Here is a 22,587-nt window from a genome sequence, read left to right on the forward strand (position 1 = left end):
ATAATGAAAAACCAGCCATAAGTAGCTCCGAACGTAACGATTCCAATCTTGGAAACAATTTGTTATTAATGAAAATGAAATCAGTCGGGTGGACATAACCGTAGATATACTGTGCATAGTACAAATTATGCGTGTATGCATAATTATTCACGTCCAGTCGTCCCGAACAATCGTCCTGTACTGTAATGGCCTTATGCACTCGCATGGATGCAGTCGTTTCGTGTATGACGCCGAGTATACTCTTCTAGAGCGTGTCAAGTATACGGCTCGGTCTTCCTGCTTGCGTCGACTCGCCAACACTACAGGGTATCGACCAATGCCTGGAGAAGAAGTCGTGGCACCCCATCTGGGACCAGAACGTTATTGATTGAGTTGTCAACAATGATCTGCCTTTCCTGCCGAAGACGATTGTGCAGAAGGGCGAGCACATGCTACTTACTGCGTGCGGTCTGCTGGGCTACACGATCAACCCGATAGATGGTGCACTTCTGCGGGTGCCGGCCTTGTGTCATCTCTGTCACCTCGGATGACGATGTACATTTGGTTGCTTCTCGGAACATCGAAGTGACACTCGCGGGAGAGTCTTGTCGATATGTTCCACTGATCAGCCACAAATGATCGTTTCTTGAAAATGGCCCCGAGAAGGAAATTGGCAGAATGCTAAAGTCGGCAACGAAGTACCAATGAGAGACCAGGAACGTCCCGAGGCGGGAAATAGAGAGCTTGTGAAGATGTCTTTTTTCGAGAGACCATTCGTCGGAAGAAAATGGTTGAAGCTGTAAAGAAAATCATTTTTATAGGAAAATGACATGGCAGTAGGTGGTCGCGATTTAGCATCGTGCCACAGGAGGCAATTCTCGTGTCTACAACTTCAAGTAACGTGAACTGTTAGTAGTTACTTTCCTTCCAGCTGGTAGGTCGTGCTTTCCACAGTTCAGACTCTACTTGGCCGTGATCGGGCTGATAATGATTGATTTTGGCCCGCGCCCTCGCTGCAGGACATCTCCATTTCATCTTCGTGACAGCTTGAGAAGACACAAGATCCATCGAAAGAAATCAATGTTCAATGATGCGTCGCTGCTTCGGTGGTTCGCTTTACCACGTCATCTATTGAGATGCTAGCAGTTCTAGCGTACAACATGGGCCGCCTAGGCTCCATGCTTCATATTTCAACCGCGCGCTGCAGCGCATCAGATACGCCATCTATCACATCTATCAGCACCAATGTCTGGACTTTGCAAGCCGCACGAACTGCAGGAGCCAAAGCGTGCATCCATCATATGCTGTTGAGTTAGACGGGCAGACGGGATGGATGAGGGATGAGGGGCAGAGCAATCAAAAGGATTGCCCCGCTACTGTGATCACTGATTCTGGGTTAGAGCCACCACCACACCTCCATGACCTCTCGCATCCGCATAAGGGGAGCGATACACAATCAGGCTTCCAAGCGCGCGCTCTTTGCTCGCTCTAGACGATATCGACGTCGTTACGAGCGCTTGTCCGAGTGGGTGCATCTCGTCGATCAAATGCCTTCCCAAGAAGGACGCGAGGTACGACTGTGGAGGTGCTGACGACGCTATTGTCCACTTACAAGAGAATCCCAACTTTCTCTGTGTTTCGGCTTGAATTATGAAATACCTCATGCTAGTGAGCGAATACCACCCTCCCATTCGCCTTCTATTCTCGACGCCACCACCACACAGAATTAGCCAATGCAAGGTACTGAGTGCGTAGTACGAGTACGCTAAAGGCCAAAATACAAACGCGTCGGCACCAGGAGACTGCCATATTGGCTGGATTTCTTTTCCACCAACGTGCAGTCAACACTCCGAACGCAATTTTTGGAAGACCATGCATATCTCACTCAACATGCCAGTTGCTGTCGGCTCTATTGGCTGTATACGCACATCGCATCCTATACCCATGATGAAGCCAACCGTGGGATCTGCTCTTTCCGTCTGTTATTCTTAGCAGTTATTGTTGGAATATTATGCGTCGGAATACACAAGCAATATCAATTTCAAACTGCCTTGTTCTATCTTTTGCAACTGGAAAACGCATGATGTTGCCCGTGCCGAACCCGGCATACGCCGTCAATGCTATTATAGGCGGTATCGTCGGCGTTTCGTACATACATCAAGCTGCTTTCTGCAAAGCCAGATCTATCTCGAGTCAGAATTCGCATCGTTGGACCACCAATCCAGACAAACCATCAGTGACCTAGCAAGTGTCTGGCTTCTCTGAGGCAAGACGAGATGTTTTGGGACCAATGGCAGATATCACGAAGGTGGCTGTGGGGAACTTTGTGAAAGACAATGTGATGAGTCGGCGCAACGCCTGGTTGGCACACAGTGTGCCTTGCATTCCGCTCTATGGGTGGGTGCACAATAACTGGATGGCCAGACAGCCATCAGCGACTGGTGTGCAGCGTCGCAGTGTGCAGTCAACCGGCCACAACACCAATGCAAGTGCTTTGGCTAAAGGGCAATTGTGCAAATTGTGTGGCTACTAATTTTCTGCTAATAGTTTCGCGTGGTCAGCAACAGCCCCTGTCGGCTGCACAAGGACCTATCATCCAACAACCGGGCGACTTGTGCAATGACGACGTTGTCTTGCGTTCACTCGTCAGTCTTCACGAGTCTGGCGGGTCAAATTCCTCATGCCCACCGAGAGCTATTGCTATCCTGCCACACTCGACGGCCCCCACCACATAAACTCAGAGAGTGACATGACGCTGGGTATTGCGATGAACACCCACCTGTCCAGAGAAGAGGTGGATAATATTGTGCCTGGTAACCTGGGACGGGGACCAAAGGCCCAGAAGCACCCCGTCGGGCTCTTATGCAACTCGTCTGAGCCACGCTTCCACGACGAGTACGATGTATGCACGAGAGTCCGTATCTAGCACGTTGGCAATGTGGGTTCTATGCAAGGTGTCGTATGTGCGGACTGTACTTAGCGAGTGGACAAGGTTCTGGCAGGCAAAAGTATCGTTGATACCGCGGTACTTGTCCAAAATAGCATTGCCTTAAGTGGCTGCGCCATTGGCCTCGAGCATACCCACCCATCTGATGTTTCTCCAGACACGCAGCAGGGGTGCCATTCTCTCATCCACTGTAGACCAGGTCCCATCTTTAGACCCTTGTCAGCTTTTCCCAAGTGAGACATGCATGGGTTTGGTGGTGCCTTTTTCCGGGCCCGCCATTCCATCCACAGGCCAGTCAGTGCCTATCGACGGGTTTAATCCGTTGATCTGGCTTCGACCACTCTTTTACATTACCCTTCAAGGTCCCCTTCAACCACGCTCCTTCTACTGCCCAGTTCGTGATCGACATATTAGAGTAGTTTCTCTTTTCCTCTTCATAAACCGTCGGTTCTTGTTTGTTCTGTGACTCGACTTTTGGATTCATAACGAATTCCCTTACCTTCATTTAGTATACAAGCTGCCTCATCCCCTCGGTTGATCACTCCACGAAGTCCTCTCTTCAAGACCACGAAACTTCAACCAAGTTTACGACAGACACATGTATAACACGACCACAGCAGTCACCAACAACTAAGAGATAGTCCTTGATATCCATCGAGGCTAACGTCCATTCCTTCCAACATTGGGAACCGAACCACCGTCTTTAGGCCAACTGCCCGCAAACCTACGCGCATTGTACAGTATATACATTATACTTAATATATAAACGAAGGAAGAAGACACCAACCATATCGTCTACGACAACATCAAGTTTTGACGCCCACGCTTGGCTCAGCAGGTTCGTGGTCATGAGTGTGCATAAGCCAACATGACGGACGAGCTAACCAGACTGTCTTCAGAATAATGGATCCCAACATGATGGCATCACAGGTGATGGGACCAGCTCCATTCTTCTACTACAACCCAGAACCAAACCCGGAGCACCGACAGCATGGCCACTTCAGCCAACATCCTGCTCTGCAGCAGATGCACATGTTTCCAATCGTGCCTACGCTCCCCTCGACCCCAATCTACTCCAGACCCAACTCATCTTGCTCGCAACCGCCAATGCCAGCCAAGGTCTTCAACTCTATGTCGTCCCACATGACGCCGAGGGCATCGCCTCAGCCCACTTCTCACAAGGCCGGCATCCTGCTCCAAACTGAAATCTACGACGACGGTTTCTATTACCCGGCCACGCCGCCACTGTCCACAACTGGAAGTAGCATGGGAAGCCCTCACAGCAACGATGTTTTGGCAACCCCATTGAACCCCATGTTCTCCGGCCTGGATGGATGTGAGACGGTCAAGCTCGAAGTCGAAGTAGTGCCCGAGCAATTGGATGTGCTGGACTGGTCTAGCTGCGGATCGCCTCCATTGACACCTCGTGAGTACCCACAATTTTGCTTGCGTCTCATAAAATTCCAAACACAGCAAATTAGGCTTCACGAGTTGCGTTTTTTTTTTTCTCTTGTAAATGGAATGGGTCAATTTTCATATCGTTTGCGCACTTACACCTGTCACTGTCCTTGCCAATTGTCGGCGGGGCTATCGTGGGAAATTGGGGCTAACCTGGTTTTTTTTTGGCAGTCTACCTGCAATCCCAACCCGGCAAGAACATTTCGCTTAGCTCGAGCTTTGCCAGCGACCTCGTTTCCACCACATCGTGTCCATCCCTCTCACCTTCACCCTCACCGTACGCAAGATCAGTCGCATCTGAACAGGACATTGACTTTTGCGACCCACGCAATTTGACCGTTGGTGGCGCCCCCACTACCTTGGCACCAGAGTTTGCTGCACCTGCCAGCCTCGACGAGTTCAGGGGTGATGGCCTCGTGAAGCCAGCATCCTTGTCCAATAACACCTTCGAGTTCAATCCCGAATTGCACCACGGTCTGCCTACATTTGACGATATCTCTGATCTTGAATCTGAGGACGACTTCGTCAACGGCCTTGTCAACCTTGGCGACCACTCTGTTATTGACATCAAACGCTCGCGGTCTGCCACCTGCTCAACCACCCTGTCCCTGGGCCACGAGTCTTTCCTTGGTGGTGAAACCGAGATTAACTACGAAGACACCACCTCGTGTTCCGTCACTGGACTTCCCAGCTGTTGTAATTCATCTGACTCCGACGCGCACGCAGACAAGAAGGTCAAGAAGTCAAAGAAGGATTCACGCAAATCTGGACCCACCATGGATGTCGCTGCCGATTCCACCGAGCATGGCAGCGAAGAGCAGCAAATTCCTGACCAGAGTGAAGCAAGTGAGGGAAAGAGCAATGCTGCATCGACAAACTCTGACTCGGCCTCTACCCCCCTTCCTGCGCCACCCAATCGCCGGGGCCGCAAGCAATCTCTAACTGAAGACCCGTCCAAGACATTCGTCTGCGAGCTCTGCCACCGCCGCTTCCGCCGACAAGAGCACCTGAAGCGTCACTACCGCTCACTCCACACTGGTGAGAAGCCCTTTGAGTGCAACGAGTGCGGCAAGAAGTTCTCTCGAAGCGACAACCTCTCCCAGCATGCCCGCACCCACGGAAGTGGTGCCATAGTCATGAACCTCATTGATGATGGCGAGGGGAGTCTTGATATGATGTCTCATCAAGGCGATGCCGCCGACTATCACAATTTTGGCAAGGTCCTCTTCCAAGTTGCCGCTGAGATCCCCGGCAGCGCCAGTGAACTCTCTTCTGAGGAGTCCCCGAATGAGAACTTCGGCAAGAAGAAGCGCAAGCGCACCGAATGAATGACATCAGCTGGTACCTGAGATGTACATGTCAAGAACGATAGACTTCTTTGGCATACGCCCGACACGACATTGACGAATTCTTCACAAATATCCCACCTACCCCGCTAGCTTTACGCGGATCGGTCTTTAGGGTCACAAAACGGATCAGAGGTTGCCTACAGACGGACAAGAGCGGCACCAACCTAGAGGATTGAAAAGTTGCACCTGATTTTTGAGCATTCGCTCTTCCTGTACTAAATTTCACACTACTAAGACTTTGCAACTAAACGATCAGACGATCCTGGGGGAGGTTCGGCAACCTGCGGAGGGAATGGGGAACCAGGGAAAAGGCGTGATCCGGAGATATGAGAATACACATTTGCTTTTTACACCTCGATTTTTGTTTGGCCCCTACGCGGCTTTATTGTTCGGTATGCTCGTTGTAATCTCCACGGCAGGCGGAGCAGGACGGCCGCTACTCGCTATGGACATGTTCAGTGGGAGAGGCATCCGCAAGGACAGTCTCTCGCCCTTCTTGTGTTTATTTTTCTGTTTCACACTCTCTATTTACTGTGATTATTCTCAAGCAAGTGTGCCGGTCACAAATGGGATAGCTCAGCAAACCTGTACAGATAGGAAATTGATTTCCATGCCATCAAAAACAATGCTTGGCCTTCTTGTTCGAACGTGATTATGGTGGAACCTTCAATACAGATTTTATCTGGCATGGTTGATAAAACATTATGCCACATGCTGTACCCTATGCGCCAATGACATACCACAACGGACGACAGGCAAAAGTCTCATGTTGGATCTCAATTGTATGGTTCGTGCTGCTAGCATTCGACGAAAGACCGATTGGCATGAAGACCCTGCCTTTCGTTGACCATGTCGGCCAGCTGTTTGCGAGCCGTTGGTTAACCTTTAGCTTCGATAGCGGACCCGTGGCTTCCACAACATCAACAGCACAAATTTGGGTCCCGCGAACTTCATAAAACAAATAGATGCTCTACTCTAGGCTACCTTCACCTAGGTACGCACCAGCATGAATGAAGACCATATTCTCAGGAACTTGGATCTTCATTTCCGACCCTCTCGCAAATATTGAAACTTAGCGAGACTGCGTATTTCGCCAAACTCTGCTGCCCATTGTCACTGCTAAGGCGCCACCAAAGAGGACGCATCCCAACGAGCTGAATTAGGTTCCAGACTACAGGATCCAGCACGGATGGTGATGGACATCAGCACAAATATTGCCAGTCTCCGAACTCACATACTTCAGACGACGGGTGCACGTACCCAAACGTGGCCTTAAAGTGTTGGTGAGGAGTCGTTGGACTGGCTTTCAGGGTCATGAACCCCAACTGACCCGTCTCATCATGGCAACGGATGCACCCCTGAACGTCATCGCGCTGGTGTCGGGAGGCAAGGACAGTTTCTTCTCAATTCTACACTGCCAGGCAAATGGCCATCGCGTGGTGGCGCTCGCCAATTTGCACCCGCCAGAAGACCACAGCACTACGCGGGAATCATCCGATGGGCCGTGTCAGCAACAGCACGGTGCAGTTGCGTCAGCAAGTGGCAGCCCACACCACACCGATGATGACCAAGAAGCCGACTTGAATAGTTTTATGTACCAGACTGTTGGTCACCAAGTCATACCCCTGTACGCTGCCGCCACCGGCTTGCCTCTATTTCGACAAGCCATCGTTGGGACTGCAGTATGCCATGGCAAGAGCTACAGTGACCTCCCACGACAGGTGCCTGATATAGGCACTACTGCTGCGGCCCAGGTTGGGCCCCAAACTGCTGGTCAAGAAGAGGATGAAACCGAGTCACTAGTTCCGCTACTGCGAGCCGTTGTGGAGGCCCATCCAGAGGCCAATGCCCTCTGCACCGGAGCCATCTTGAGCACGTACCAGCGAACCCGCGTCGAGTCTGTCGCACTGCGTCTCGGTCTCGTCCCGCTCGCCTATCTATGGCAGTTCCCGGTGCTGCCCATCTCTGCCGCGCCGGCTTCAGGTCACGGACTCGATGGGGACGCGCAGCTCCTTCGCGACATGGCCGCCCTAGGGCTTGAGGCACGCATCGTCAAAGTTGCAAGCGCCGGGCTTGGCGAGGACTTCCTCTGGGAGAATGTGGCGAGCGAGGCCACGATATCACGCATCGAAAGGGCGTTGAAGCGTTTTGGAGGCGGAGGGCGCGGGTCTGTGCTTGGCGAAGGCGGCGAGTTCGAAACCCTCGTTGTGGACGGTCCAGCTACCCTGTTCATGGGGAGGATCGTGGTGAGCAAGGAGCAGAGTATAATTGTGCGTGAAGGCGGCGGCAGCTCTTGGCTCAATGTCCGTGGGGCTACAGTAGAGATGAAAACGGCGTCGTCTCAAGGAGGGGATCTGGGGAACCCTGCTGTGCGAGTCCCCGAGCTTCTCGAAACAAGGTTTGAAGCCGCCTTGGAGGCGTTGCACGACGCCCATCATTCGGGTATCGTCGTTGAAGTGTCCTCACGCTCGAGCCCGCATCTATCAGGCTTAGAGCAAACTTGGTCGTCACCATGTGGTCGACAGTGGTGTTTCGTTGGCAACAGTCAGCAGGTCGACATTGAAGACCAGACCGCACAGGTTGTAGCCGACATCCAACAGCGGCTCGGCGCACAGTCGCTCCCAGTCAACGCCATCACTGGCGCCGTCATTGTTTTGAGACACATGTCAGACTTCCCAACCATCAATAAACTTTATGGGGCTTTGTTCCAGGAGCCAAACCCGCCCGCTCGGGTCACCATTTCCTGTGGAGAAAGCCTGCCCCAGGGGTCTGGCATCGCCGTGTATCTCACGAGCCACTCTGGCTTGACTCCCGATGAGAGGCAGGGCCTTCACGTCCAGTCTCGGTCATATTGGGCACCGGCAAATATTGGTCCCTACAGCCAGGCCATCGCGTTTCCCCTTATGGATTCATCATCCACCGGTTCTGACCAACCTCAGCATCATCGCACAGACACGTCCACCATGGTGACAATAGCGGGCCAAATACCTCTTATACCTGCGACCATGGCCTTGCCGGCCGAATCGCCCGACTCTGCCGCATTACAAGTCACACTGGCCTTGCAACATCTCTGGCGCATCGGCGTCGAAATGCAAGTCCAATGGTGGACCAGTGCCGTAGCTTACTTCCCCCAAATGCCTTCGGCCTCCGTTATGAAACAACGCGCCCTCCTCGCCGCCCGCGCTTGGAGAAGCGCCCACATCTGGTCTAACAAAGATCCAGATGAAGACGGCCCAGACCTCTGGGACAGGAAATACAACCCGCTGTACATGTCGCTAGCAGGCGGCGCTGGTGACACCGCAGCCGCCATCAATCTTCCCGCCTGGGATACCCTCCCGGGGCTCGATCTCGATGACCTACAAGTAAACGAAAAGCTGCGGTACCTGCCCTTTGCCTTTGCCGCCGAGGTCGAGGAGCTGCCTAGGGCCGCGGGCGTCGAGTGGCACGCGCATATGGGGCTAGCTAAGGTGGGGAGCGGGTCTATCCACGTCTCTACTGTAAGGGGCATCCAGCCAACGAGCTTTGAGCTGCATCATGTTATCGTGGTGTCTGATCCTGGAGTGTTTATTCACACTGTTGCTGCCGTCCACCTCAGTGGCGAGGGAGATACGGCAACACCGTCTCTGGACTTCGACGCATTGGCCCGCACCATGTCCAGCGAGGTTGCAAAGTCGCTCGAGTCTATCACTGGATCAGGAGGTTCGCGGACAAGGTCATTCTCGGAGTGTACCACGTGGCCATATTTTTCATATGTGGATTCCGCGAAGATATCGTACGTGGCTGCCATGACTGCTGGAACAGATGGTCGCAGTCCGGAAGCTGTCATACCTTGCCATTCTCTCTGGGATGCCCAAGGAGGACGGCTCTCAAGCGTTTTGCTGTTTGAACATCGTATTGCGAGAAAATAGTAAGTGAGATATTTACTGAAAAAATAATAAAATTATCAAATAAAAGAGCAAAAAGGCTTTGATCCCATTGAAAAACGGGTAGGGTTATGGTGATGTTCGTTTGGCAGTGATTTAGCAATACTCCCCATCTGGGCCCCAGTATAAAGCAGTCATTTATACTATATGACGGAGATAATCACTCGTTCATAATAATTGCGACAGGTGTATAAGGTAAGTTAATTGAATGGTTAATAACTGATCATCTTCCCGTGTATTCATTGCACATGGTGTCTATAGCATCCATGCAGCCTCTCTTTCTGTCTCTAAACCAATGCAGCGCTATGCCTATGCTAAATATACTTTGATAACATCGGTATATACAGCCATTTTCATCCTCCCTTTCCCTCTCTCATAATCAAAACTCGCCCAGATCCGCCCTCTTCCTCTGTTCCGTCACCGGAGCTAGACCCCTCCAAGACGCACACCTCTGCAGCAACTCCGGCCCCGCAAGCTCCATGGCGCTATTATCTGTCTCGAAGCGCAACCTCGTCGTGGATGCGGTCCAGGGCTCCCACATAGGAGCAGCCGGGTTCTTGAGCGAGTTGGGGTTGAGCGTCTTGACAAAAGAAATCCAGTAGTCCATGACGATAGGGACAATAGGCGCATTATAAGTATAATAGCTAGCGGGCCCTAGACCAGGCCCACTGATGCTATCTGGGCCGAAGATAGCCCACGACTCCCAGAGGTGCGGCACGCCCAGGCCGATGGCCGTGTTGTTGCCGTCGATGACGTTGTACCGGTAGGCCCAGGCGGGCTGGGTTTTCTTGGTGGCGAGCTGTGAGTTGAGGATGTTGAGGCCGGGACATATGAAGGTGGCTTCGCCGTAGGCCATGGAGGCCGAGGGGTACCAGGCTTCGTGAAATGGGAGGGAGGGTAGCTGGGGATATAGTTGTATAATATTGGAGGTGTCGCTGTCAGTGAGTCGTGGGTAGTTGTTGGCGAAGAAGTTGCGGACGTCATCGGGGGTTGCAGCATTGATGGCGAAGTAGGAGCCTTCTGTTCAGAGGTCAGAATACATGGAAATCGTGTTTAAAATGGTATCACTTACCATCGTTGGAACTGCCTAAGATGACGGGTACGTCGATGAAAGTCCCATCGTCGAACATAGTATAAGGCAAATCTGGCAGAAAGTCGCCGTCGACGCATGGGGTCCAGTAGAATAGGGGTAAGGGGCTTTCCGTCCGGCTCGGAAAGGGGGATGGAAAATTGGCCGCTTGCAGTTTCGCGGCATCCAGACCTCGTAGGCAGTCCATAGGATCACCCGAATCTATACAGCCGGTAGAACTTAAGAATCTGTCGAATTGCCACTCTAGCTCGGCAACGGGAGGCTGTTGCGGGAAGAAGACAGATTCGGCTATGGCGCCCTGAAACAAGTTCTGGTTTTGCCCACCATTGGCCACAAGATGAAGAGCAACAGAACCTGCTCCCGCAGAGGCACCGTGAATGATGACATGGTTCGGGTCGCCTCCGAACTAAGATATGGTGTTAGCTATATTCCCGTCGCCTATGATATTCCATGCAGGAGTACGCATACCTGTGCAATATACTTCTGTACCCACATCATCATCATGCGTTGGTCCAGTAAACCGACGTTCAAGTTGCCGTTTGCCCTCAGACGCTCACTGGCGAGAAATCCCCACGCCCCGACGCGGTAGTTGAAGTTGACGAGAATCATGTTGAGCCCCGATCGCTCAACCACTTCAGAACCGTTCCAATTAGCATTACTATTGACGGTATAACCTCCGCCTTGAATGAACAACCAAACGGGCAACTTTGAATCAACTGTTGCGTTTCGCGGCGCCCAAACATTTACAAACAGACAGTCTTCATCCTGGATGTCGTTAGGGAGCATTGCCGAGATGCCGAGGCATATCTTGCCGAACTGCATGCTGTTAGTTTTTATTCATCGCTCCTTTATCAGTCTGTCCTTAAAGGGCATTTACTCACAGAAGTGGCAGGCTGGTCCTCCAAAACCTGATCAGGCTGGACAGGAGCACGCCAACGCAGGTCTCCGATAGGCGGCTGAGCGTACCGCATGCCCAAGTACTGATTAATTCCATTCTCCAATGGCACGCCCTGATACCTGATATAGCCTAGATTGACGCGGGCGATGTTTATATCGGTCGAAGATGTCTTGGGATTAGTACACCCGGTCAGCACGGGTTTGGTCCAGGGGAGGAAAAACAGCGGAAGGAGACGGGTGGTGATGAACTGAAGCAGTCGTGCCAGGAGGGATGGTGGATGGCAAAACAAGAAGGGGCAGCAATACTGGGGTTTGGGGTGTGGCACGTGTACATTTGCAACCGGAAAACTGTTTATTGCCACCTGTCTCTTCTTGTCTCTGACGTGCACCAACACGATGGCCAGCACCATGGCGAGTACGCCCGCGCTGACAATGGCAACAGCAACAGGCCACGGCCGGAAGCGGCGCCTTACTTCTTTTCCATTGGGCTGGAGGCGGAGTCTGTCGAGAACGGAGGCGAGGGGTGACAATGCCTTCTTGACCGGTAGCGCCGTATGATTAGTTGTAGTTCCGACGGCTTCTGTTATTGGCGGATTCGGGTTAGAAACACTGCTTGTAATCTCTGGCGTCGTCTGCTCTGTCACCAACGACATCCCTGTCGTCACTCCCTCCTCCATGGTGCTTTGTGATACCGCACCCTATTCTCTTCCACGACACCTGTCTGCCGCCATATGCAACCCAACGCAGCAAGTCAAAACCCAGCAGATGCCTGCTTGCAAACCGCAATAGCGGCCGCTCACGCGTCTAAGTGGCGAAGTGAAGATCCTGTTCAACTAAATTGGTAAGCAAATATGTCTCTATGGATATTGAACAGAATGAGTGTAAGAGATGCCAAGAGGGCGACAAGAGGTTTGACAGCCCAGACGAGTCCAGCGCAGCCCACCGTCGTCAAGTGATTGACCAAACGACCAAACGCTAGACTGATGTCGCGAGGAACGATTTTAAGATAAGTCAGCACTGATCCGGCTGTCTCTGATCTCTTGTGACCAGATTTTTTATTATCAACCTGCGCCGACCAAACGTTTCCCGCACAACCCGTTTCACACACCCTCGAATCTAAATCTTGTATGGGGGCCGAGCCGAGGCGAGGCCAGAACTACTGCAGGACCGCAAAACTGTAATGCTGTGCTGAATCTCAAGTTTTGTCGCAGCTGCAGGTACAGACGTAATGAGAGAAACCAGGGAGGGAGGCAGGGCGGCAAAAGACTAAGTGCTGACCGGGAACGAGACTCAACTTACGGACTGCTACTCGTACTTGCAGATATGACGCGTGATTTCGGTGTCAATACACGCCATGCAGATCCGTCCAGTCTATGTGCGTGCAGGGGATTGTGTCTCGAGTCCATCAGCTGCCGAAAATCAAAAGGTCCTTACATCAAGTCCTATACTCGCCAACTTTGCGTCGATGAAGTCAAGTATGTCCGTCCAATCCCTGAAACGAAACGTGTGCCGTCAGGAACTTTGCATTGACCGTTGGTGGTTGATCGCAGATCCTCGCGAGCTTGGCGATGGCTATTGCATGTGGGTGTATGTTAGCTTATCATTAGTCATGTCATCGAGTCGTTAGTTCCTGCACGCATGAAGTAGGGTTATTAGAGGCTAGATGTATCCGCTGTAATACTATATCCTTATAGTTCATTTTAAAACAAGTAACGTCCTACTATAATCATAGGTACAGATTTAATATTAAAAATACTTCAGGAAATTGAAACTATTAAAACTACTTAACATACAAGTGTTTACAAGTTGTTATTCAAGGTTAGTGATAAGTTTATAAGTTTAATACCCTTGACCCTTACAAATACGAGTAAGACGAAAGTTAGTTAATGAAGCGAAAGGCTAGTATAGTTATTATATAATAAAAGGCTCATTATACCTATGCACAGGAGGCTTAAATATAAAGTAACTATGATAAGCCTGTTTTAAATGATATATTAACTGCGAAGTTATGGTATATAATGAGACGGATAGGAATGCCCGCAGGTCAAGGCGATGAAGATGGAGACGGACAACAGGATCCTCAAGAAGACCTGCTGCCTGGCGGATAACTAGATGAAGATTGAGAGAATGTCACAAGGGAGGACCGTATCCCTAGGCCAATAGACAAAAAGATCTAGAATGCCAGTGGATCACTGACACTTGGTTGCACTAACTGCTATATACAGCACTCTGTGGCTCTGTAATCGTCAGCGCTGTGAAAGAGAAAGACCTTAGAAGGCACGAATAATCGACTAGGTCCCAACAGGCACAAACAATAGAATAGGGCCTTAGCAGGTCCTCGAACGGAATCACCTCAACAGGTGAACAACAGATTAAAGCTTTAACAGGCTTGAATTGATAGACTTGAACAACATAAGCACCTTAACAGGCACGAATCATCCTGAACAACTCAAGAATAGGAGAACTATTTACCTCTCTGGTCGTCTTCCAAACTTATTACATATCTTATCCGGAAATACTCGTTGAAATTGTCACGACCTGGGTTGCATCGCATTGGTATAGACCTCGATTAGGTGCTATCGACGAAGATTCTACTCTAAGGAGCGAAGGAAAGAAGATGACAACTTAGGTTTGAGGGAGCGCGACTAAGTCATTCACGCTTGGCGGGGCTCCTACAAGGGTTATGATTGGCTTCCCATCTCACACTGCCACGGCAGGTGTTCCAGCTGTAAGTCACCTGGTTGTAGTGAGTCTGCGAGGGTTGACCGTCACAGAAATCTCCAGTTTCTACGTTAATAAACAAACTATATATTTATACAGCGTCGATATATATTTCCAATCTTATGCTTATATTATGAAGTCGCCAGCGACGCGCTATCGCCGAGGAGCAGGAGGGCCCCTAGATGCGAATGCCGAAACAGGGCAAGTACTCAGACCTAAACCGACCGGAGGCGTCTACCCTATGCCAGATCAGGACCGGAAAAATAGGACTATCAGCTTTCTTATTTAAGATAGGAGCCTTCGGTGTGTACTCGCCGTTATGCCGCTGTGGAGAGGCCCCCGAGACGGCAGAGCACGTAATCCTCTTTTGCGGCCTGCTGGAAGAATCGAGAGAGCGCCTACGGGCCACTATCGCACCATGGCCGCTGCATACACGTAGAGACCTGGCAACGGCGACGGGGAAACCAGTAGTCAGCGGGACTATCACAAGGTGGCTACTCAGAACTGGCCGGATAGCGCTTAGGCCCGGATAATATCGATCTTCTCAGGGGGACTTTGTTAGTAGGGTGAGAACTAACATAGTATTGTGGTGGACGTAACGCAGTCGCTAATAGAGCGAACCTACGTCGCAGCGTATGTATTTAGTCCAGCCATTAGGGCACGGTTTGACATACGGGAGCACTTGTAGAGGTACCGGGGGCTTCGAGCCTACGGCGTATTTAATAATAATAATATTATGAAGTAGTCTATGACAAGACAAGTGAAATAAGTATAAGTCTTTGGTAAGATTAACATGCATATGTAACGAGGATACCACACGTCTCACAATATAATAGTCAGGTAGTGCAAAGGGTAGCTAGAAGTAGGCCAGTGTATGGGTGCGTATATTGCAAGACTGATTCTTGAAGAATCTAAACTAGGTGCGTGTCACGCCGTGCTAGGGGTTGCAATCCTTGCCACTACGCCACCGTACCAGATGTCTTCACCAAAAGAGACCAGTGTAGGTCAATCACGTGACAGTGCGAGCGTCTCGAGTTCTCCTCTGAAGCTGGGCGGTTCCGGGGTTCTACCAGATCGGGGGCGAATCCCTCCCGACTCAGCTTGTCAGCTGAGACCGGCCCACCACAACGGCTCTTTCCTTACAGCATACTTCACCTGGTTCACTATGAAGCCACGTACTTTTTCCACAAATTCAAGTTCTACATAGGTTTAACTATAATAGCTTAAATTGACTAAAATGAATCAGATTCTGATTTACTAGGTTAGTCAATTCTGCATCCTTTAATAAGTCCGCGTATTATAGCCGGTTTAGCCGTAGTTGCTGTAAGGGTCAAGGGTAATGTCGATGCAATTAGCCTAGCCTACTCTACGAGTACCATCCATCTATGAAGAGAAAAACATTAGATACATTCAGTGTGGTGAACCCTTCTCCCTTTTATCCTTCTGTCCTCCCGTCTCGTCATTTCAGGGATCTTCGAGAAGTGAAGCTATTCGGAGATAGCTATTCGGAGATTTCTCTGAGTCCAAGTGCTGTCGAGAATCTTCTGTGGGTCTTTCTGGCCGAAGGCGTCGCAGAGGCCACATACCGGTCATAGACCGTGACAGTTGCTACACCGCTGTGATATTGTCGCGGCCCGCTTTAAAAAGCAACTGGTTCAACTAAATTAGTCGCTACACGCTTCCTCTATTACTTATCGGCTAGTAGAGTCTAAGAATGCTCTATTGTAAGTGCTCCTCTAAGTTATATCTGTTAGTTTTTAGTACGCCGGCGCTTCGAGAGTGTTTCGTTAATGTCTTAAAGGGTCCGTACCTATTCCGTTAAAAGCGTAATAGAGTAAGCTAAAGCCTAAGTACCTGTGACAGGAGATAATTAACAGTATTGGGCCATGTTGAGCTGTATAGTTTCGCAGTGAGCCCGTCACAGTACCCTTCGTAAGCTAGTCTATAGCTTAAAGAATCAGAGCTAGGAGATTCGAATTTTAATAAGAGTTAACTAGGAAATAGCTTCTATTAGGTTACGCGACGTCTAAGAGACCTAAGGTAGCGACGGAGGCAAAGGCGTGTTAAAAAATAGAATCTAGGTTATTTCCGCCTGATTAGCTTATATAGGGAATTATACACTAAGGGACGAAACTCAGTTATAATATTGTGAATTTGTACCTCTAAGTGCTGTGTATAGCAGTGTAGAAATGATGAAGACGATCTCGAGTATTCCGAGTAAATAGAGAATACCACACTGCTTTATTCGACCGAGATCCGTACTTACTTTTCAAAATGCCCCGACTCCCCGACCCTCTACCATGCGCCCAGCTACAACTTTCTGACTAAGACATACCTGCCGCCGTCATTGGATGGATGCCTTTCGTCTCATCTAAAAATCGTTGCATGGTTGATGCCACGCTTACAAAGACTCGACGTCAGGTAATCCTGCGGCCCGACGGACTCGCAAAGTTGTTCTGAACAAAGCTTGTGAAGGTTGTCTCTGTCCGTCTCATGATAACTCATCGGTACCGTCACAAACAGCGAGACTGCGATATTCGTACTGATGTATTAATGCACCAAACCAGAAACCCAGTAGAACCCTATTCGTCATATGGCCGTATTTCCTAACGAGCAGCTATTTGTTCGACTTGTTTGCCTTATGCTCTCTTGGCTCTCCAGCACGAAGTCTACCAATTCTACACACCTCCACTAATACATACACACGAGTCAAACCGAAACAAATGCAGCCGCACCCGTTCCTAACAAAACCCTTTATAGCCGCAAAACGCCCAAAAAATAATCCGGAGTATACTCGCAGCCAGGATATCCACGACTGGCTTGAGGAGGGTTGGATTTCTTCTTCAGTATGACAGGAGATGCATGTCTCCGTGTCCATTTCATCGTTTCCCCAGAAACGCCATCGCATGCAGAGACATGAGCCGGTCATGATAGTCATCATCGTGAAGCAACATCGCCAAACGTATCCGCATACGGATTATCGAATCGGTACGTGAATAAAAATGTAGCCACCAGGTAAGATTACCTGGTTGCGGTGGGCAGCAAGGTTCGGGGTTCCTATATCGCTGACACCTTGCGTGCCGTGGACGACGTGGCGCTAGGCGTGGCAGTCACACTGCCCACACGACCAGATGTCTTGCGGACGCCGGCTGGCGGATTGGATCCCGAGGATCGACTCGAGTCCGGAGACCGTTTGCTGCCACGCACCTTGGTCAGAACACCGGAAGCGCTCGCACTACGGACGGGCGACGAGCTGAGGTGGTCCATAATGTTCTTGGGCCGTCTGCTGCCGATATTCTCGGCATCATTGGAGGCGTCGTTGTTGATCACTTCGTAGACCGTCGTAGTCGTAGTGGTGTGGCTAATCGACCTAGATTTTTCACTTCGACCTGGCGACTGCGACGGCTTGCGGTGGCTGCGCATGCGGAGGTGGATCTCCTCCTCAGACTCTGCGCCGTTGGACTGTCGACGGACGGAGATCACTTCGGTCTCCTGCTCTGGCCCTTGTTCTTCCTCGACTGTCTGGTTGATGGTATTGCGTTGGTAGGGATGATGACGATCCATCCGGCTAGCCTTCCGTGGCTGCCCAGGTGTCGGTGCAGGGAGATATTCATCTTGAACACCAATATTATTGCGCTCCTGTTCTACCTCGCTCAGCGGCGTGCGGCTCGATGCGGCTTTGGGAGGAGGCGTGGAGTTTGTTCGGGTTAAGGATGCCTTCTGCATGGCCCGGATGGGTGTGCTTGGGGCCGCTGCATTGGCAACCATCTCCTTTCTCAACTTGCGCTCGATTCGCTCCTCGATCCACCATTCCCGGAAAATGCCCTGATTGAGGTGCAGCCAGTGCTGCTGGGGACCAACCACCATGCCGGGACGCATGAATCTCATGAAAGCGATAACCTCGTTGGCGGTAAAGCCGTGGCGGTAAATCAAGTAAGCTCCAATGAGGCATCCTGTTCGACCAAGGCCGGCCTTACAGTGAACAGCGATACCCTTCTTCTTGATCGTGATGGTCTCGTGCGCAAGTCGGATGAACTTGCGAACGGTAGTCAGCGGCGGGCAGGTGCCGTCTTCGAAAATCATATCCAGATGTTGAATTCCCAGTGCCTCGAAGTGGGATGGTGAGTATAAGGGGGAGTTGAGTCTGACAACGAGACCAATGTTTCGCTCCGAAAAGTGGCTAAGCACATTCTTGAATGGTTGGGGGAGAGTGGGATGTGCTTCGACTGCGTCCAGAGTCTTCGGTAGCATGGCATATGCATCAGAACCAGGAGCGAGGGGCGCAACGGGACTGTGCTGGGGGGATGCAAAAGCCAGGAAGTCCGGAGTAACCCAGTTGAAGTCTCCATGTTCAACTCTTTCATATCGCTCGTACTCATCCAGGTCAAAATTATCCAACGCGCAGCAACCCTCTTCCTTAGCCTTCCAAACACCATACACGACGTCTTGCACAGTAATGCCGTAATCTGCCTGACTGTAGCCAGCATCACGGAAGGGCATCAGAGGGGGGTCGACCTGGGCGATGGGGGCCAGGGCGAGATGGGGCGGCCAGGACTGAATCAGAACCATGTAGCAGGCGAGCAGGCAAGCAGCGTTTGCCCGACCTAGATAGTGAATAACGGTTAGAAATGCTGGCAAGGAGAGGGCAGATTTGGGCAGCATACTTCTCGGGTCAGCGCGACTCCAGAATACGATAGGTCTGTGTTGGTTCTCCTTCGCGCCCAAGACATCGTGGAATAGGAGAGCGAAGCGGTACAGATGGCCGACGTGGAACGGACCGAAGTCGTGATGGAAGGCATTGTAGAAGAGCTGGTCTTCGACGGTGAAATAGCAAGGAGGCTCGCGGCTAGACTTTGACGAGACCGCAGACGGCCCTTCAATTGCTCTGGATGACCGCTTGCTCGGAGAGCTTCGGGTGGAAGTCTCGGGGTACGGGAAGAGGGTGTCGGGTGTCGGAGGCTGAATGTAAGATGCCAGATACAAGCGATCTGTAAAAGTCAGTAATGTAATAGGATAGCCAAGAAAAACAGTCGATGATGGCGGGATAAATGAGTTTGGCTTCGAGGACTGAGTCTGGCCCTCCTTGCCGCTGGGTCGCTCCATGGTATGGGGAACGAAGCGAAGCAGGACAAGGTAAGAATATGATGAGACCGCAATGGAGGAAATGCGACTGAATGGGTATTGCCACTGTATCCGACATACCTGGAATATATTCCACAACCTGTCCCAGGTTGTGTCGGGATGAAGGAGCCATCGGCCTTGGTGACTCCCAATTTGCACCGTATGTTTGTTATTTACCTCCGATTTCACCGTTGCCGAGCTTCAGGAAACCTCGATGCTGCAGCGGATGCAGGCACAGGCTATTTCAGTAGTGTGCTGTGTATGTAAAGTTTATCGAGTAACCGGACAGCTGCAGATGAGGAATGACGACTATCGATATCGAAACGGCGGTAGCTAGGACAGGGAAGGATATTTGTAACAAGCGCAAAGGGCATGGATCGATGCAATGCAATGTCCAAAGTCGAGCAAGCAACAGTTGCGACGGCGAAGCTCAAGAGGCGAGCGCGATCGATGAAATGCGACCAGTGTAAAGGTTGATGAGAGAAACGAAGATCGTGTGAGCAGCTTCCGAAGGTGACGATGGGGATGTTTTTAATTATGGGCGGTCGGTGTGTATTGCCAGCAAGTGCGGACCCCTGGTCTCTGCTTTCCGGTAGCTCACAGCAATCGTTGTTATGGGCAACGACCCTCTTTGTGAAACGTCAATCCTGGAACGAGAACAAGTTGAACACAAGTCAAGGGCCCACTTTTCATTGGCGGCGCAACCAAAGCCGCAAAGCCACATCTGCAGCCCCGCGTCTTGGTCGCAATCCACATTTCAGACTTGACGTCCTTTTGCGGGTTCGATACTAAGGCAATTCAGGAAAATCATAACAATGACTGCTTCCACGGGATCGCAGGATTTTCCCTGTGTCTTGTGAGTTCCGTATAGCTCGAGCTATAGTAGCATGCCCTGCTGACAGTTTACCCTTCCCCAGAACACTGGATGTCCCATTCCCCACTGCACGTCTAGCATCGATTGCCTTGCAGTCTTTGCAAGTCGACAAGGAACTTTCGGCCCTCGTTCGAAGAACATTTTCCATTTCCTCCTCAATAGAGGGTGCGCGCGGCGACTCAGACAAGATACTCAAGGTGGAATATAAGGCTACCACCAACAGGATGCTCCGCGTGGCCTTCAATTCATTCATGGAAAGCTTGAACCTAGTCGTTGAAGTGATGGAAGAGTTGGACGCGGACGTACTATCCACGCCCATTGCGGCATGAGACGGTCCTTTTGCCACTATTGAATGGTTATTGACCTGACATCATGGTGCTCACCCGGCGGCCGAGGCCAGTTACTCCATGAAGGCGGCAACTGGAATGCGTTTGCACCTTGCGAGTATCACTTTTGAGGCGTATGATGCTGTGTCACATTTGGAAAGAGACCGTCATGAATCACCGGGTTATTAACATGGGAGCTTCAAGAGTTTGTGCCAATTGGCACGTCTTTTTTTTTGGTGTGTATTATGCTATGTCGAAGCCAAAATTTATACTATCCTCCCAAACCAAGATTGCCGACTAGAAACGCCCCAAACCAACCCATCAAACCCGATCCATACTCTCTTATTTATTGGGCAAATAGCTCAATCAACATCAATATTGTGGACCTCAGTCCACTCCTTCTCAGCTTTGGGAACGGTGATGATGAGAATACCGTTCTCCAATTTAGCGTTAATGCTGAAAGCGTCGATATCTTCCTTCTCGTCAGATCCAGGAGGCGGGAGCTTGATGCCTCTTTCAAACATGCCAACCTTCCTCTCGCTTGAAGAGAGCGTCTGGAGGAATTCCTCGTGGCCAGGTCGGTGGACAACACCGGCCACGTTGAGTTCGCCCTTCTCTGAAATCCACTTCACGTCAACGTCTTCCTTCACACAGCCTGGGAGGGCAACGTGGAGGACATATGCTTTCTCGGTGTTGAAGACGTCCACAGGAGGGACGAAAGTGTCGTTGTGTTCGCCTACAGGTGCTGGGGCACCTGATCGGTACTGTTGTTCGTAATAGTCACGAAGACCCTGAGCGAACGGGTGGGAAGCAAAAGCTTGCATCAGAGGTCGGAAGTCGAAAGGTCCGCGGTATTCAGGAGGGCCACGCTCACGGGAGCCTCTACGGCCACGACCACCGCAGGGACCGCCGCGGCGTCTATTGGCCCGTGGGCCACCCGCATGATGAGTGGCATGGGGCCCGTGGTGGTCGTGATCGGGTGGTGGACCAAAGCCAGGGAATGGGGGAGGCGGGTGGCGCAGACCTCCAGGTGGTGGATGACTCTCATTCGATCCTGCTGGCCCGTCCGGTGCATCTCTCATGGTCTCCGGAGAGTGCTCCATATCTGGGTAGTTGTGCTCTTCATTTTCCTCTCGGCCAGAATCGTTTTCGTCTCGACGATGTCCGCGACCGTACATGCCATGACCGCCATGACCGCCATGACCGCCATGCCCGCCATGCCCGCGGCCACCCCAGGGACCAGGTCCGCCAAATGGACCACCTCCCCGGCGACCTCCCCAGCCCCAAGCTCCCCAAGGTTGAAACGATTGGGCGTCGAATGGGAATCCTGGCCCAAACTGAGGTCCAGTGTGATCAACCCCAGCCCCAGCCCCGGCTCCGTGTGCTTCGTTAGGGTCGAAGGACTGAATGAAGTCCCAGAAGGAACCTTGATTGTTATTGTTGTTTGCCATAATGATATACAATGATATGTTGTGATGTACTTGATGAAGTAGAAGATGGTGAAAAATAGTGAAACGGGAGGTGCTGTCCAAGTATTTATACACACGGCAGACTCGGCTCGTTAGGCACTCTAGAGTGCGTCACGGCAAGGCAACATTGAAAGGCAAATGATCAATGCACTGCACACAAGACGTACGACACGCCAAACAGTCATAAAAGCATACGCAATCTGGTCAACCTCATCTCGAACATTTCAGAAACTATTGGAATGAGTTGCTAGTCCGGCATTGATGCCACCCGGGGCACTGAAGACGTTGAGGCGTTGCCACGCGTACATACACCAGTTCGAGTCAGATGGGACATTGTGATTGGTTCATAGGGCTCTAAGCTCCGATCACCGAACCGTCTTTAGTGTGGCTTGACACACCTTTTGGGGGAGTCTAGGCGTGAGCGTCGATGTTT

General features: G+C 51.1%; 6 protein-coding genes across 6 annotated transcripts; 3 read left to right on the forward strand and 3 right to left on the reverse strand.

Annotated features, from left to right (window-relative positions):
- Positions 1-3,580: 3,580 nt before the first annotated feature.
- BCR38DRAFT_168661 (uncharacterized protein) lies at positions 3,581-5,869 on the forward strand. The gene is made up of 3 exons (XM_040853836.1): positions 3,581-3,764; positions 3,857-4,352; positions 4,556-5,869. Exons 2-3 carry the CDS (start codon positions 3,860-3,862, stop codon positions 5,710-5,712), a joined length of 1,650 nt encoding a protein of 549 aa, XP_040716870.1. The 5' UTR covers positions 3,581-3,764; positions 3,857-3,859; the 3' UTR covers positions 5,713-5,869.
- A 1,204-nt stretch (positions 5,870-7,073) lies between these two features.
- BCR38DRAFT_340583 (uncharacterized protein) lies at positions 7,074-9,641 on the forward strand (the record flags this gene model as incomplete). Its single annotated transcript, XM_040855801.1, has 1 exon — positions 7,074-9,641. One exon carries the CDS (start codon positions 7,074-7,076, stop codon positions 9,639-9,641), a length of 2,568 nt encoding a protein of 855 aa, XP_040716871.1.
- Positions 9,642-10,035: 394 nt separating this feature from the next.
- Positions 10,036-12,053, reverse strand: BCR38DRAFT_340371 (Alpha/Beta hydrolase protein; the record flags this gene model as incomplete). The annotated part of the gene is made up of 4 exons (XM_040855785.1): positions 10,036-10,676; positions 10,729-11,152; positions 11,215-11,562; positions 11,628-12,053. 4 exons carry the CDS (start codon positions 12,051-12,053, stop codon positions 10,036-10,038), a joined length of 1,839 nt encoding a protein of 612 aa, XP_040716872.1.
- A 5,368-nt stretch (positions 12,054-17,421) lies between these two features.
- Positions 17,422-19,618, reverse strand: BCR38DRAFT_340270 (tyrosine-protein phosphatase CDC14; the record flags this gene model as incomplete). The annotated part of the gene is made up of 3 exons (XM_040855772.1): positions 17,422-18,968; positions 19,029-19,352; positions 19,567-19,618. 3 exons carry the CDS (start codon positions 19,616-19,618, stop codon positions 17,422-17,424), a joined length of 1,923 nt encoding a protein of 640 aa, XP_040716873.1.
- A 682-nt stretch (positions 19,619-20,300) lies between these two features.
- On the forward strand, positions 20,301-20,688 carry BCR38DRAFT_483577 (transcription factor Pcc1-domain-containing protein; the record flags this gene model as incomplete). Its single annotated transcript, XM_040863641.1, has 2 exons — positions 20,301-20,341; positions 20,403-20,688. 2 exons carry the CDS (start codon positions 20,301-20,303, stop codon positions 20,686-20,688), a joined length of 327 nt encoding a protein of 108 aa, XP_040716874.1.
- A 359-nt stretch (positions 20,689-21,047) lies between these two features.
- BCR38DRAFT_338728 (HSP20-like chaperone) lies at positions 21,048-21,509 on the reverse strand (the record flags this gene model as incomplete). The annotated part of the gene is made up of 1 exon (XM_040855640.1): positions 21,048-21,509. One exon carries the CDS (start codon positions 21,507-21,509, stop codon positions 21,048-21,050), a length of 462 nt encoding a protein of 153 aa, XP_040716875.1.
- Between the last annotated feature and the right edge of the window lie 1,078 nt (positions 21,510-22,587).

The sequence above is a fragment of the Pseudomassariella vexata genome, assembly GCF_002105095.1.
Source record: "Pseudomassariella vexata strain CBS 129021 chromosome Unknown BCR38scaffold_5, whole genome shotgun sequence".
Taxonomy (NCBI): domain Eukaryota; kingdom Fungi; phylum Ascomycota; class Sordariomycetes; order Amphisphaeriales; family Pseudomassariaceae; genus Pseudomassariella; species Pseudomassariella vexata.

What these genes read in the sequence shown, in the direction of transcription:
- BCR38DRAFT_168661 (XM_040853836.1), top strand. Translation starts at nt 3,860, where the DNA reads ATGGGACCAGCTCCATTCTTCTACTACAACCCAGAACCAAACCCGGAG. An exon ending in ATCGCCTCCATTGACACCTC is followed by an intron (nt 4,353 to 4,555) that starts GTGAGTACCCAC and finishes TTTTTTTGGCAG; the next exon opens with TCTACCTGCAATCCCAACCC.